This window comes from Bombina bombina, chromosome 5 (assembly GCF_027579735.1).
Source record: "Bombina bombina isolate aBomBom1 chromosome 5, aBomBom1.pri, whole genome shotgun sequence".
In the NCBI taxonomy this organism is placed as follows: Eukaryota; Metazoa; Chordata; class Amphibia; order Anura; family Bombinatoridae; genus Bombina; species Bombina bombina.
The window spans coordinates 260,978,871-260,995,599 of NC_069503.1; the positions used below are offsets into that span (position 1 = coordinate 260,978,871).

General features: G+C 37.6%; 1 protein-coding gene across 1 annotated transcript in view; it reads right to left on the bottom strand.

The window, feature by feature from the left end:
• The window catches only part of MALRD1 (MAM and LDL receptor class A domain containing 1), a 998,487-nt gene that overhangs the window by 582,948 nt on the left and 398,810 nt on the right, over nt 1-16,729 (bottom strand). Inside the window, exons 19-20 of the mRNA XM_053715701.1 lie at nt 13,679-13,924; nt 10,843-11,000 (exon numbers count right to left, since the gene is read on the bottom strand). Coding sequence (XP_053571676.1) covers nt 10,843-11,000; nt 13,679-13,924 — 404 coding nt within the window. The remainder of the gene's footprint in view (nt 1-10,842; nt 11,001-13,678; nt 13,925-16,729) is intronic.

Consider the following 16,729-nt stretch of genomic DNA (forward strand, 5'->3'; position numbering starts at 1 on the left):
ACAGACAATATTGTCCTATGTTGCAACTCTCTTCTTCTGTTCCTACAGGATCCATTTCTACATTCCGTTTTTAATAAGAGTGCTGCCTTTCTTTCTTCCGGAGAATCTCTTCCTTCTACACAAGCGCACCTTTCTAGGGCTCATATGCTCTAGACTTTTGTTTGTATATGATTCTGCAACCTTGGTTACTAAAAGATTAATTCTGGCGTTATTTCTTAGCTTTTTTAAAAATGTTTTGGAATTTGGAAGGCTCACTTCACAATTTATAGCTGCTTGTCCAATATCAGAGATGTGCGCCCTTGTCTACCCGGACTTTAGTAAACCTTGCCTGATGAAACTTGCACACAAATTAAATTTTCACACTGATGGTAAACAGAATGGAATGGGGCCCAAAAATGCTGAGTCTTTAAAAGGACATGGAAGTCAAAATTAATTTTGCATGAAAGGATGTATGATTAAAAAAAAAAAAAACATTACAAGTTAATATTATAATTAAATTTATTTTTAAACCACATTTAAAAAGTTCAAACTTTTAAATGTAATGTAAGGTATACAAAAAATATCTTCAATCTCTGGTCTGTTAATTAAATTTTCTTTTTATGTTATCAAAATACATCTGGTCACTGTCAGATTTAAAATATCAAACTTTTCAGTCCCAAGTCCACATCATTATACAAGAAAATATAAATTAGAATCCTGAATATTTCAGCTTTATATTATTAATAGTTAACAAAAACATAATTTATGCTTACCTGATAAATTTATTTCTCTTGTAGTGTATCCAGTCCACGGATCATCCATTACTTATGGGATATTAACTCCTCCCCAACAGGAAGTGCAAGAGGATTCACCCAGCAGAGCTGCTATATAGCTCCTCCCCTAACTGCCATTACCAGTCATTCGACCGAAAACATGCAGAGAAAGGAAAACCATAGGGTACAGTGGTGACTGTAGTTTAATGGAAAAATTACCTGCCTTAAAGTGACAGGGCGGGCCGTGGACTGGATACACTACAAGAGAAATAAATTTATCAGGTAAGCATAAATTATGTTTTCTCTTGTTAAGTGTATCCAGTCCACGGATCATCCATTACTTATGGGATACCAATACCAAAGCTAAAGTACACGGATGACGGGAGGGACAGGCAGGCTCTTTATACGGAAGGAACCACTGCCTGAAGAACCTTTCTCCCAAAAACAGCCTCCGAAGAAGCAAAAGTGTCAAATTTGTAAAATTTGGAAAAAGTATGAAGAGAAGACCAAGTTGCAGCCTAGCAAATCTGTTCAACAGAAGCCTCATTCTTAAAGGCCCAAGTGGAAGCCACAGCTCTAGTAGAATGTGCTGTAATTCTTTCAGGAGGCTGCTGTCCAGCAGTCTCATAGGCTAACCGTATTATGCTACGAAGCCAAAAGGAGAGAGAGGTAGCCGAAGCTTTTTGACCTCTCCTCTGACCAGAATAAACGACAAACAGGGAAGACGTTTGTCGAAAATCCTTAGTTGCCTGTAGATAAAATTTCAGGGCACGGACTACATCTAGATTGTGTAGCAGACGTTCCTTTTTCGAAGAAGGATTAGGACACAAAGATGTAACCACAATCTCTTGATTGATATTCCTGTTAGTGACCACCTTAGGTAGGAACCCAGGTTTAGTACGCAGAACTACCTTGTCTGAATGAAAAATCAGATAAGGAGAATCACAATGTAAGGCAGATAACTCAGAGACTCTTCGAGCCGAGGAAATCGCCATTAAAAACAGAACTTTCCAAGATAACAACTTGATATCAATGGAATGAAGGGGTTCAAACGGAACCCCCTGTAAAACATTAAGAACTAAGTTCAAACTCCATGGTGGAGCAACAGTTTTAAACACAGGCTTGATCCTAGCTAAAGCCTGACAAAAAGCTTGAACGTCCGGAACTTCTGACAGACGTTTGTGTAAAAGAATGGACAGAGCTGAAATCTGTCCCTTTAAGGAACTAGCGGATAAACCCTTTTCTAAACCTTCTTGTAGAAAAGACAATATCCTCGGAATCCTAACCTTACTCCATGAGTAACTCTTGGATTCGCACCAATATAAGTATTTGCGCCATATCTTATGGTAAATCTTTCTGGTAACAGGCTTCCTAGCCTGTATTAAGGTATCAATAACTGACTCAGAAAAACCACGTTTTGATAAAATCAAGCGTTCAATTTCCAAGCAGTCAGCTTCAGAGAAATTAGATTTTGATGTTTGAAGGGACCCTGGATCAGAAGGTCCTGTTTCAGAGGTAGCGACCAAGGTGGACAGGATGACATGTCCACTAGATCTGCATACCAAGTCCTGCGTGGCCATGCAGGCACTATTAGAATCACTGATGCTCTCTCCTGTTTGATTCTGGCAATCAATCGAGGAAGCATCGGGAAGGGTGGAAACACATAAGCCATCCCGAAGGTCCAAGATGCTGTCAAAGCATCTATCAGAACCACTCCCGGATCCCTGGATCTGGACCCATAACGAGGAAGCTTGGCGTTCTGTCGAGACGCCATGAGAGCTATCTCTGGTTTGCCCCAACGTCGAAGTATTTGGGCAAAGACCTCCGGATGAAGTTCCCACTCCCCCGGATGAAAAGTCTGACGACTTAAGAAATCCGCCTCCCAGTTCTCCACTCCCGGGATGTGGATTGCTGACAGGTGGCAAGAGTGAGACTCTGCCCAGCGAATTATCTTTGATACTTCCATCATTGCTAGGGAGCTTCTTGTCCCTCCCTGATGGTTGATGTAAGCTACAGTCGTGATGTTGTCCGACTGAAACCTGATGAACCCCCGAGTTGTTAACTGGGGCCAAGCCAGAAGGGCATTGAGAACTGCTCTCAATTCCAGAATGTTTATTGGTAGGAGACTCTCCTCCTGATTCCATTGTCCCTGAGCCTTCAGAGAATTCCAGACATCGCCCCAACCTAGTAGGCTGGCGTCTGTTGTTACAATTGTCCAGTCCGGCCTGCTGAATGGCATCCCCTGGACAGATGTGGCCGAGAAAGCCACCATAGAAGAGAATTTCTGGTCTCTTGATCCAGATTCAGAGTAGGGGACAAGTCTGAGTTATCCCCATTCCACTGACTTAGCATGCACAATTGCAGCGGTCTGAGATGTAGACATGCAAAGGGTACTATGTCCATTGCTGCTACCATTAAGCCGATCACCTCCATGCATTGAGCTACTGACGGGTGTTGAATGGAATGAAGGACACGGCATGCATTTTGAAGCTTTGTTAACCTGTCTTCTGTCAGGTAAATCTTCATTTCTACAGAATCTATAAGAGTCCCCAAGAAGGGAACTCTTGTGAGTGGAAAGAGAGAACTCTTCTTTTCGTTCACCTTCCATCCATGCGACCTTAGAAATGCCAGTACTAACTCTGTATGAGACTTGGCAGTTTGAAAGCTTGAAGCTTGTATCAGAATGTCGTCTAGGTACGGAGCTACCGCAATTCCTCGTGGTCTTAGTACCGCCAGAAGAGCACCCAGAACCTTTGTGAAGATTCTCGGAGCCGTAGCCAATCCGAATGGAAGAGCTACAAACTGGTAATGCCTGTCTAGAAAGGCAAACCTTAGATACCGGTAATGATCTTTGTGAATCGGTATGTGAAGGTAAGCATCCTTTAAATCCACTGTGGTCATGTACTGACCCTTTTGGATCATGGGTAAAATTGTCCGAATAGTTTCCATTTTGAACGATGGAACTCTTAGGAATTTGTTTAGGATCTTTAAATCCAAGATTGGCCTGAAAGTTCCCTCTTTTTTGGGAACCACAAACAGATTTGAGTAAAACCCTTGTCCTTGTTCCGACCGCGGAACCGCATGGATCACTCCCATTAATAAAAGGTCTTGTACGCAGCGTAGAAACGCCTCTTTCTTTATTTGGTTTGTTGACAACCTTGACAGATGAAATCTCCCTCTTGGGGGAGAGAATTTGAAGTCTAGAAGGTATCCCTGAGATATGATCTCTAACGCCCAGGGATCCTGGACATCTCTTGCCCAAGCCTGGGCGAAGAGAGAAAGTCTGCCCCCAACTAGATCCGTTCCCGGATCGGGGGCCCTCGATTCATGCTGTCTTAGGGGCAGCAGCAGGTTTCCTGGCCTGCTTGCCCTTGTTCCAGGACTGGTTAGGTCTCCAGCCTTGTCTGTAGCGAGCAACAGCTCCTTCCTGTTTTGGTGCAGAGGAAGTTGATGCTGCTCCTGCTTTGAAATTACGAAAGGAACGAAAATTAGACTGTCTAGCCTTAGGTTTGGCTCTGTCTTGAGGCAGGGCATGGCCTTTACCTCCTGTAATGTCAGCGATAATTTCTTTCAACCCGGGCCCGAATAAGGTCTGCCCTTTGAAAGGTATATTAAGCAATTTAGATTTAGAAGTAACGTCAGCTGACCAGGATTTTAGCCACAGTGCTCTGCGTGCCTGAATGGCGAATCCGGAATTCTTAGCCGTAAGTTTAGTTAAATGTACTACGGCATCTGAAATAAATGAGTTAGCTAACTTAAGGGCTTTAAGCTTGTGTGTAATCTCATCTAATGGAGCTGATTCAAGTGTCTCTTCCAGAGACTCAAACCAAAATGCTGCTGCAGCCGTGACAGGCGCAATGCATGCAAGAGGTTGCAATATAAAACCTTGTTGAACAAACATTTTCTTAAGGTAACCCTCTAACTTTTTATCCATTGGATCTGAAAAGGCACAGCTATCCTCCACCGGGATAGTGGTACGCTTAGCTAAAGTAGAAACTGCTCCCTCCACCTTAGGGACCGTTTGCCATAAGTCCCGTGTGGTGGCGTCTATTGGAAACATCTTTCTAAATATCGGAGGGGGTGAGAACGGCACACCGGGTCTATCCCACTCCTTAGTAACAATTTCAGTAAGTCTCTTAGGTATAGGAAAAACGTCAGTACTCGCCGGTACCGCAAAATATTTATCCAACCTACACATTTTCTCTGGTATTGCAACTGTGTTACAATCATTCAGAGCCGCTAACACCTCCCCTAGTAATACACGGAGGTTTTCCAGCTTAAATTTAAAATTTGAAATATCTGAATCCAGTTTGTTTGGATCAGAACCGTCACCCGCAGAATGAAGCTCTCCGTCCTCATGTTCTGCAAATTGTGACGCAGTGTCTGACATGGCCCTAATATTATCAGCGCACTCTGTTCTCACCCCAGAGTGATCACGCTTACCTCTTAGTTCTGGTAATTTAGCCAAAACTTCAGTCATAACAGTAGCCATATCCTGTAATGTGATTTGTAATGGCCGCCCAGATGTACTCGGCGCTACAATATCACGCACCTCCCGAGCGGGAGATGCAGGTACTGACACGTGAGGCGAGTTAGTCGGCATAACTCTCCCCTCGTTGTTTGGTGAAATATGTTCAATTTGTACAGATTGACTTTTATTTAAAGTAGCATCAATACAGTTAGTACATAAATTTCTATTGGGCTCCACTTTGGCTTTAGCACATATAGCACAGATATCTTCCTCTGAATCAGACATGTTTAACACACTAGCAAATAAACTAGCAACTTGGAAATACTTTTCAAGTAATTTACTATAATATGAAAACGTACTGTGCCTATAAGAAGCACAGAAAAAGTTATGACAGTTGAAAATTAATAAACTGAAAAGTTATAGCATCAAATCTTTGTAAAAAACACAATTTTAGCAAAGGATTGCTCCCATTAGCAAAGGATAACTAACCCTGATAGCAGAAAAAAAAAAAATACAGAAATAAACGTTTTTTTATCACAGTCAACTACAATCTCACAGCTCTGCTGTGAGTGATTACCTCCCTCAAAACAAGTTTTGAAGACCCCTGAGTTCTGTAGAGATGAACCGGATCATGCAGGGAAGACAATAAACTTCTGACTGAATTTTTTGATGCGTAGAAAAGGCACCAAAAAAGGCCCCTCCCCCTCACACATAACAGTGAGAAAGATCAGTAAACTGTCATAAATTAAATAAAACGACTGCCAAGTGGAAAAAAATAGTGCCCAAAACATTTTTTCACCCAGTACCTCAGAAAATTAAACGAATTTACATGCCAGCAAAAAACGTTTAACATTAATAAATTGAGTGTTCTTAAAAAACCTGTTGCTAGTCCCTGCAAATTAGGCTAAAGTTTTATGCATACAGTATAATTCCAGTGAAGTGCCATTCCCCAGAATACTGAAGTGTAAAATATACATACATGACAGCCTGATACCAGTTGCTGCTACTGCATTTAAGGCTGAGTTTACATTATATCGGTATGGCAGAATTTTCTCATCAATTCCATTGTCAGAAAATAATAAGCTGCTACATACCTCTTTGCAGATTAATCTGCCCGCTGTCCCCTGATCTGAAGTTTACCTCTCCTCAGATGGCCGAGAAACAGCAATATGATCTTAACTACTCCGGCTAAAATCATAGAAAAACTCAGGTAGATTCTTCTTCAAATTCTACCAGAGAAGGAATAACACACTCCGGTGCTATTATAAAATAACAAACTTTTGATTGAAGGTATGAAACTAAGTATAATCACCACAGTCCTCTCACACATCCTATCTATTCGTTGGGTGCAAGAGAATGACTGGTAATGGCAGTTAGGGGAGGAGCTATATAGCAGCTCTGCTGGGTGAATCCTCTTGCACTTCCTGTTGGGGAGGAGTTAATATCCCATAAGTAATGGATGATCCGTGGACTGGATACACTTAACAAGAGAAACATATTCTAAAAATATTTTTTCTCAATATTGGGTGTTCTCCTACCTTTAAAATAAATGTTTTAGATTTTTTTGCAAAAATCTGCTATTCTTTCAGATTCATAGAAGACAACTTGAAGCCTACTCATAAGTTTATTTTCTTAACAGCGGGATCATGATATAATGAATTGTTGCTATTTACAAATTTTGTCTTCAATAATCAGCTTCATTGAAATTAAATGCCACAATGCACTCAAGAATTAATTAATATCTCTTTCATTGGTAAAGGGGTATGTTAGCGTCCCAAATTATTTAACCATGTTATATTTTATTTCAGCATGTTAGATTTTATTGAAACTTGTAATTTTAAAATAATAATAAAGACATTTGAATTGCGTATGGAATTTCTGAACACAAATTCAAGAAGATATGATGGGAACAAGGCTCTGCTTGTTCCAAATTGTCTTTTAAGCTTTTTTTTGGCTTGCATCCACATATTCTCAATATTCTGAGTGTGAACATCTCTGTCATCTTGATCCACAAAGTGAGCATCATGAATGACTACTGAATGAGTGTAAACCCCATTGCCTATATGGTCAATGTTTGCATAAGATGTCCAACCGTCTGATGCAATGTGAGATCCTGGCAATATATGTGTAAGGATGGCAGCCTGTAATATTGCAGCTGCGCAGTCTTTAACCTCGACCAGGAAACATTTTCCTGATTCTCTCTCTATTCCCCCAAACACCCAATGGCTGTCACACCACTGACCTCTGTGATATTTGGGGTGAAAATATTTTGACTCATCAATTTCTACCACAATTGGTTCACCTTCTTCATCAATTCCACCTATTTCCCCTGAATTTCTTTCTAGGTATGCCTCACATTCCTCACAGAAAAAGTTACACCAATCTGTGACTGTTTTTTTATTCACTCATCTATGATTCCGGGCACCACCGAAACGCGTCAGATGTGAGGGGGTACCTTGCCTCATACTCAGTCTTATACTACTATACCTGAAGGTGCATCTGTGAGTACATGTTATATTTGTGCTGTTATCTACCTTTTATACGGATGAATAAAAGTTTTAGGAGGAGCCGGTCTGGGATTCTTTCTTCTGTTTGTTGTGTTTTTTTATTCAACACTCCATGTTGTATAAGATTCTGTGGCATATCATAACTCCAGCAGTATACCATTATTATAATTTGCTGCATTTTCAGATGGCTCTTGTCAAAGAAAGAGCCAGCTCGGACCAACTTACGGTAGTTGCAGCCCCTGCAAGACCATCTACTGTAATCTAATCCATTTGCATACATAACCAACGATGATGGTCTCTGACAAACATTTCAAATACAAGTATTCATAAGGACTCTAAGTTTCGCCAACCTTTGCATGCAATGCTCATTTGTGTCAATTTCAGGTAACAGTCTGCTCAAATTCCATGTTTCATCTGCTATCTGCTGCTCACTTAGTACCTGTCCTACATCAACTATTTGTGTTTGACCTTTTGGTCTACCTGCCATTGCAATTGATTTACTTCAGAAACATACACTTTACTGGATATTACTTAAGAAAAGTAACCTGGGAATTACTTCACAAAAAGTAACCTGGGAATTACTTCACAAAAAGTAACCTGGGAATTACTTCATAAAAGGTAACCTGGGAATTACTAACGTGAGAGGGGGGCATGGATAGGTTCCCAGTGACGGTTGCAGAGCCTGGGGCAGTTATTGGAACAGAGCTCTCTGTTCCAATATCGTTCCCAGGCACCGCAACCACCACTGGGAACCTATCCATGCCCCCCCTCACACAGATCGTTCTGTTCCAATATCCCTTCTCCTTCCCTCCCCATGTGGTACCTTCCAACTGCCGGCGCTGGAATGTGGGACGTGCGTGCACTGGAATTTGAGACGCTAAAATACCCCTTTACCCTTTATTCTCTCTAAAAATGATAGTAGTAATTGATAGAGCCTTACTCTACTATTTATCTATCTATCCCTCTGTTCACCTGTCTGTCTATATATCTATCTATCTATCTATCTATCTATCTGTCTGTCTGTCTGTCTTCCAATGGGAAATGAGACGTGTTCATCAGACCTTACATCTTTTCTTATGGTAACACCAATATTCATTAAAGGGGCATTAAACACCTCAAGATATTAATATAAATAGTTGAATTACATGTTATTAAACAACTTTGCAATATACTTTAATTATTTGTTTTGTTCTCTTTCCTGTAATTTATTTCTGAATATTGTAGGCTTTCCAATTCATGATAAACATGGAAGTGCAGACACAGCTATATTCCACTCAGTCATTGGTTGCACACTGTAGTAAGCCATTTATAACTATTCCTAATTGGTCTCAGCAGAAAAGGTAACATAAGTTACAATATGTTGGCGCACACTGCTTTATGGACATTAACTTTACCCTTATTTTCTCAATATAATTTTTAAAAATATGTGTACAAATTCTCAGGCTTATCTTTGCTCTGAATACATCATTCAAGCAATGATTTATTTAGGGCCCGATTACAAGTGGAGAACTAATTAACGCTTCCACTCGAGCATTAATTGCGCTAGAAGTAAGCATTTTGAGTTGAAAGTAAACTGTTTTCATTGATGCGCTAACCTGACGAGCGCAAAAAAAACAGAACTTACAATTTTGCAGCCACGTTCACATATTCCCCCCATAAACGTCAATGGAGAAAAAAAAGTGGAAAAAAAATTAACACCCCACATTTACACAAACCCAATTGCATATTCCAATGTGCACTAACCCAACATGAAAATATGAATATTTCACATTTCAATGTTCTTCACAAAACAGAATATGTTCTATTTATTCATAAATACATAATTCTACATATATCTGGTGTTTTTGTACAATATATATACATACAGTATATATATATATATATATATATATATATACATACACACACACACACACACATATATATATATATATATACATATATATACATACATATATATATATATATATATATATATATACATAAACATTATTATATATAGGTATAGATATATACAGATATATATAAGAATATCTATTTATAAATACATAAAACATATATATTGCTATGTGCAGAACATTGAAATGATACATATGTAAATTAAACCTTTATTACATTTGAACATTGAATAAATATGATTTGTACTGTTTTCATCTACTAAACTGCAAAGGGTTCCAATGCACGTGTATATCTGTGTACATATGTATTTATGTGTTTATATGTGTATATATGTCTGTAAATAAATATATACACATATACATACATAAAAACACACACATATATATATAAACACACATATTTAGACTTTGTACTTTGTAATGTATTTTTGATGTGTTGTGTGACACTTTTTAGATTTGCAAAATAGTTAACCAGAGCTCTGAAGTCTTTGTAATCATTCAAGCATAAATGGTGATTGCGCTCAAGCGATCACGTTTACTTTCAATGCGTAATACACGTGATAAGCCTGACGAGTGCAAATACTCATGATAAACCCCTTATCGCTTGCCCTCCACTCTTAATCTGGACATTTATCTATACCATTTCCCTATCAATTCCTGCACCAGACTGTTCACCAATATTATTTTTGTCTTTGTCCTCTGTTGATGAACTTAAACCCTGGCCTTACCCGAAGGTTTTCTCACTGGACAGACAAAGATTAATAGATGGATTCTTTTTGAAGTATGTGGGACCGATTTATTAAGGGCCAAATGGCCCCTGATGCTCCTGTTTCTGTGCGAGCCCTCAGGTTCTCCAGGAAACAGCAGTTATCAAGCAGCGGTCTTAAGACTGCTGCTCCTTAACTGGTCCACTGCCTCTGAGGCTGCAAACATCTATCCGCCCGATCCTATGCGATCGGGTTGATTGACACAACCTGCTAGCCTGATTGGCCGCGAATCTGCAGGGGGCGGCATTGCACAAGCAGTTCACTAGAACTGCTTGTGCAATGTTAAATGCCGACAGCGTATGCTGTCGGTATTCAACTATTATGTCCGCCAGACTACAGCGTATCATGTCCGCCAGACTTTAAAAAAAATCGGTCCCTGTATCTCTACTTAATGATGAAATAAGTTATGTGATCTTACACATAATAATGTAATAAATATATTCTTACTTTAATAAGCACTCGTATTTGCCCTGTTGCTTTGGAAGACATGTAGTACCAGAAGTTTAATGTGCAATCCATGCTCGACTCTTTCCATTTTGAGCTTTTCACATGAGCTTTTTCACCTCTTAAACCATCTGCAGAAGTCTCAAGATACAAAAAATGACCTAAGACAAAGAAATCTATATGAAATTGAGACAATAAAATAATTATTTTTTTATTAACAGACTATAATTATTATTTCTGGAGATCGGTGGAAATATCCTGTGAATTATTAATTATTGAATAATTGCTTTTTTTAATAGTATATTTTATGCCGTGCATTCTACATTTAACGTTAGTATACTTTGTTGCACCACAGTGTACTCTTCTTCCTTTACAGAATTAAACAATTTATTGGATTTTCATATCATTGGGATTCTATAAGAACTATTCTTTCATATCTTTGGAAACTGTGAAATGGACAGATTAATAAATTGTGTTCTATCTATGTATACGTAAAAGCAACAGCTACACATTTTAAACTACTTTTGGCATGGCCAACTGAATCCTGAGACTATTCTGCACTCTGGCTAAAAGGGACATGGGGCCGATTATCTAAACCTCACAATTTCAGATGTGTTTTTTCTCGCTGACCCTCACAGGGGCTGCCCTGGTAGAATTATCGTAAAAAAGGGTCAGGCCCTACAAGTGGTGAGATGTCTCCTATTGAAAATAATGGTGCTCGCTCGGAAATGACACCGCACCGGGGAGAGAAGTTATCAGTGAGCCGGGGGCACATTTCCAAAATTACATCCTGCAGCCAATATAAATAACATTATGCTGCTTTTCACGTTTAGAATCTTATTGTCGCCTATATTTCTGTAGGCATGTGTTTGAATGTTAGGGTTATAAGTATTCTGAGTGTTTGAAGAAAAGCTTGCCACCTTTAAGTAGGCAGGAAAAAACTGTGAGATCTGCAGTGTGAAAATCTTTACAGAATTATGGTGGTATTAGAGAGACAATTTCATATACACCCATGGAACTCCCATGTTTAATTAATTTAAGAAAAAACAACAATTACACTTTGTATTTTGTACACTTACGAACAAATGTCTTGCTTTGTTTTTCATCCAGTGCACTAAAATTACAATTTATACTATGCATAATTAATATGATTTATTCCTGTGTAATTTACATACATATTTTACATTTTTGATAAAATACGATTTTTGGTGAACTATTTTGTTATGATTTTTGATGCACCTTAACCATACAAATTTCCCCTGCTTACTTTTGTGTTAATGGTTCAATTATTGTGTATGATGTTTAAAAAACTAATTTTATTGCACATTTTTCCTATGAAAATGCAGTATACGCCCCTTAGTGAGACACCCTGTTTTCAGGGTAAAATGTGGCTTTAGTTAGTCCCACCGGGGAAATAAAAGTACTGGCGAGCATCCTTTTAAAATCTCACCAGCCCAGAGAGCTTTAGATCATTGGGCCCATGGTGTACCTTAGATAAAACAATAATATCAATACAAAACATGATAATACACACATATAAAGAGATATCAATGCTTTGCTTCCAAATAAGTGGTGACTGGACTAAAGATGAGAAGATTATGTGATGTAAATCAGTCAGATTGCAGGACAGATTGCCATTCACAGACTAACATATATGATATCACTCAAAAGTATGTATATTAAGAGTAAATGTGTTACAGCTAAGGAAGGAGGGCAGTCTTAGCAATACAGAGAGTTCCATAGGACAGGTTCATTATTAGAAATGTTTGTATATGCAAGTCAGAGACGGTGGCCATGAGATTGAAAGGCAGAGCTAAACTAAAGGTCAGCATTAAAAAAAGACTAAATCTCATAACGATATCTAAAGTTTTTAGGGTCTTTAGATAAAGCACAGAATTTTCAAACTGATCTTGAAATTTGCATCACATAGGTGCTTTTTTATTGATTCATGGCATAAACTAGGGGTAACAGAGTTTGGCACATAAGCCTAAGGTGGCAGCAAAAAATGTTGTTGCCACAACAATGCAGTACGCCACCATACGGCACATGGGCTAGAAGGTTTTCTGCATTTTAGAGACTACCTATTAAAAAGATTTATTACCTTTGTTCACAGCAATTAAAAAAAAGAAAAAGTTCACTAAGTAAATAGTGAATTAAAAAGAAATGGAATATAATATAAATAAGAAAAGTCTCTGTACGTATGGTAAAATAAATATAGTTCCAATCCATTGAAATCCTTGAAGGTTGCTGCTGTATATTTGCATGTAGGCCCTCAATATACAAACTCCATAAAATCTAATGCAAATAGTTAAAAACACCAGTGCATACCAACCTTCAAGGTAGATTTAGTATAAAAGTAAAGCACACACACAAAATTGCAGGTACTAAAAGTCAAATATGACCAGGCATAAAATCATGGCAATCAGTGGTACCAGTGGGAGGTGTATATGTGTGTTATTGCTGCCAATGATTATTCCTAAGAAAAGTAAAAATAGTAGCTGAAAGATAACTGCTCATAGAAAACGTTTAAAGTTAACTGTTAGACCTAAACATGCATTAGATTTGAATGTCGTGCGGAGGACGATAGACTTCACTCTCAGTCTAATGGGCACTGGCGGGTGCTGCTTCCCAGATGAGAAGCAGACTTTTTTAAATGCCTTGTTATATTTGACTATAAGTAAGTACAATTTTATGTATGTGCTTTACTTTTATAATTAAATTACCTTGAATTTGGCTATGCGCTGTCATTTTTCACTACCTTTCCTGTACAGCAGAGACTACTTATCATTAGTTGCATTGCAGAATATATTTATATTATTTGAACAAGATAAGTATATACCGTTTTTGGTTCCATAAGTGTGGTCTTTGGGAGGTTTTAAGGACTGAGATGAATGCCCCCCTAAAATCCAATCAAAATTGTCTGCTAATGAATTTTGCCATCCACATAGCCCTTGTTCAAAACTGCATGATGTGCCACATTCATTTTCATCACTATTATCCCCACAGTCGTCCACAAAATCACATCTTTGTTCAGGTCTGTAACACTTTGCATTGCTACATTCCCAAAAGCCTGGTGGGCAAATCACTGGAAAATAAAAATAGAAATATGTTAATAATTAATATTCAATTCTAGTAAATATATCTAAGCTACCATTTTTCATTAGCATTTTGCTAATCAGCTGCTGTATTACAAATCAAGATGTATGTGAATTGCTGCTAAGTAAATTAAAATTTAGTTAAATGTAGTAAAAATTAACATGGAAGTTATTAAAACCTAATGAAGCACCAAATGAAGTATATGAAAACAAAAAGGTTGGGTTTTTAAATTTTGAAAATTGAGGTGTCACCTATTTAAAAGATAATTATTTTAGAATAGTGATTCTCAGCTACAGTCCTCAAATTCCCCTAAAATACTGTAAGTAACTCCCTGATCAAGGCTGATTATTGATTGAATTATATTAACTGACTCAGCTATGGTCAGGTTAGTGAAATATTTAAATCTGGCCTGTTAGGGGTCATTAAAGAGATGGTAAATCCTAGCGTTTGTGAAACGCTAGGATTTACCATTGGAACAAATAAAGGGGACTTTCAGCCAACTGGCACCAAGCCGGATAGCCCGCACGGTTATTGGCTAAGAGGTGGAAACGTCACCTCTCAGCAAAATAGCATTCTGCCATGGACTGCCTGAGGCGCTTAGCGCAGTGAATGCTTCAAACAAATAAAGGAACTTTCAGCGTGAAGTATTTTATACTTCATAACTGAAAGTCCCTTTAATTTGTTCAAATGGAAAATCCAAGTGTTTCACAAACTCTAAGATTTACCATCCATTTAAGGTCTGGTTTAGACCAATGACCATCGCATAAAATTTGAATAGTCTTAATGATGATGCCTTTGGTCGGAAGAAATCAGCCAAAAACAAAAAACAAAACCGAAACATGAAATGCTCCATTTTTTACTGTGGTAAAAAAACACTCTATAGAGTTTCCTCAGTATGGATGAGTCCTAAAATTTTTAGAAACACTTATTTTAGCCTTACAAATTAAATTGCTCAGTTCTCCAGCACTATGAGATCACTCACAGGATTCTAGAAAGGCACATTTTTCTATATCTCTCCAATGGGGGGGGGTCCCTGCATTTCTGGATGTGAAGGAGAGATTAGCACAGTACAATATAGCACTGCATGTCATGAGAGTTTTGTTACATTTACATCTTGTGCTTTGTATTTTATATTATTTTAGACTTAAATTTTGTCCCAAAAGTTGTAATACATTTAATCTTTGCACTTTCTATATTGTGTTTTAATGCATTTAAATTATGTATATGCCAGCATATGTAGTATAATGATTTTACAAAATCTGAGTGTGCTTTGAATGTTTGTGTAACTTGAACAAATTGGGATTGTACATTTCTATGCTTCTTTTCCAGATTGCATTGCATTATGTATATTTCTTTGTGAGAAAAGCCTGTCAGTTTCAGAAAGTTAGAGGGACAGGGGAGTTCCCTTGATGTGTTTGAAGCACCCAATAATTAAAACGTGATGCGAATTATAAAGGTAGAAAAAAGTGTCACAAAGGACATATAGATATTTACTTCTGGTTCACATAGCTTCCTCTGTGTTTTTACTTAAGAAGTTAAATATTTTCTGTTTACGTGGAGGAACATTTAACTGAGTCATGCTTTCAAAGTTATCAAATGTTTGCTGGTTTTCCCATTCAACTTGACTCAATCATACACACAATGTTTTATAGCATGCAGATGAAGGTCTACTCAAGAGCATGTTCCTCTCAGGAATTCAACTAGGTGAAGACTTGATAAATAGGTAGATTAAAGGGACAGTCTAGTACAAAACAAACTTTCATTATTCAGATAGGGCATGTAATTTTAAACAATTTTTAAATTTACATCTATCACCAGTTTTGCTTTGTTCTTTTGGTATTCTTACTTGAAAGCTAAACCTACGTGGTTCATATGCTAATTTCTAAGCCCTTGAAGGCTGCCTCTCATCTTAGGGCATTTTGAAAAAATGTCACCACTAGAGAGTGTTAGTTCATGTGTTTCATATAGATAACACTGTGCTCACGCATCTGGAGTTCCTATGAGCCAGAACTGATTGGCTAAAAAGCAAGTCTGTCAAAAGAACTAACTGAAATAAGGGGGCAGTTTGCAGAGACTTAGATACAAGATAATCACAGAGGTAAAAAGTATATTAATATAACTGTGTTGGTAATGCAAAATTAGGGAATGGGCAATAAAGTGATTATCTTTTAAAAACAATAAATATTCTGGTGTAGACTGTCCATTTAAGGATCTATTCCAATCAATCAGGATCCCTGTGATTTTCAACTTTGAAGCCAAATGACTCCACTGGAAAATGCCATGATGAAAGCTTTTCAAATGCCATTGTTGGCACAGTAAAAATCCCCATACTTTAACAACAGACTTTAGTCCATCAGAAAACATTTTTCCAGACTTTTTAAATGTAACACCCTTGACATATTGATTTTCTGTTTCAAAAGCACATGTTGGGTGTTTTCATGGCTTTTTTTTTTGCATGCTCAGTTCATTAGTTCTGTACTGTTAATTAGGCATATGTTTTCTTTTTTTCTTTGTTTTAAGAAAAGTTGTAAAATGTTGCTTTAATAATACTTTAAATTATGAAATGTGTACTTATTTAAAAATGTATTGATGGTTGAAAATAAGTATGAGTTTTTTTTAAAAATGTTTATGTAAAAAAAATAATATATAAAATTGTTAATATACAAATGTGATTAATTAATATTAAAAGTTACGTAAAACAAAATCTGCATTTAAGTATAGTAGTCAGCCACTATCACTACTGAATTAATTAGTCATAACTCTTGCATATGTAGATGTCCTTTTCAAACGTCCT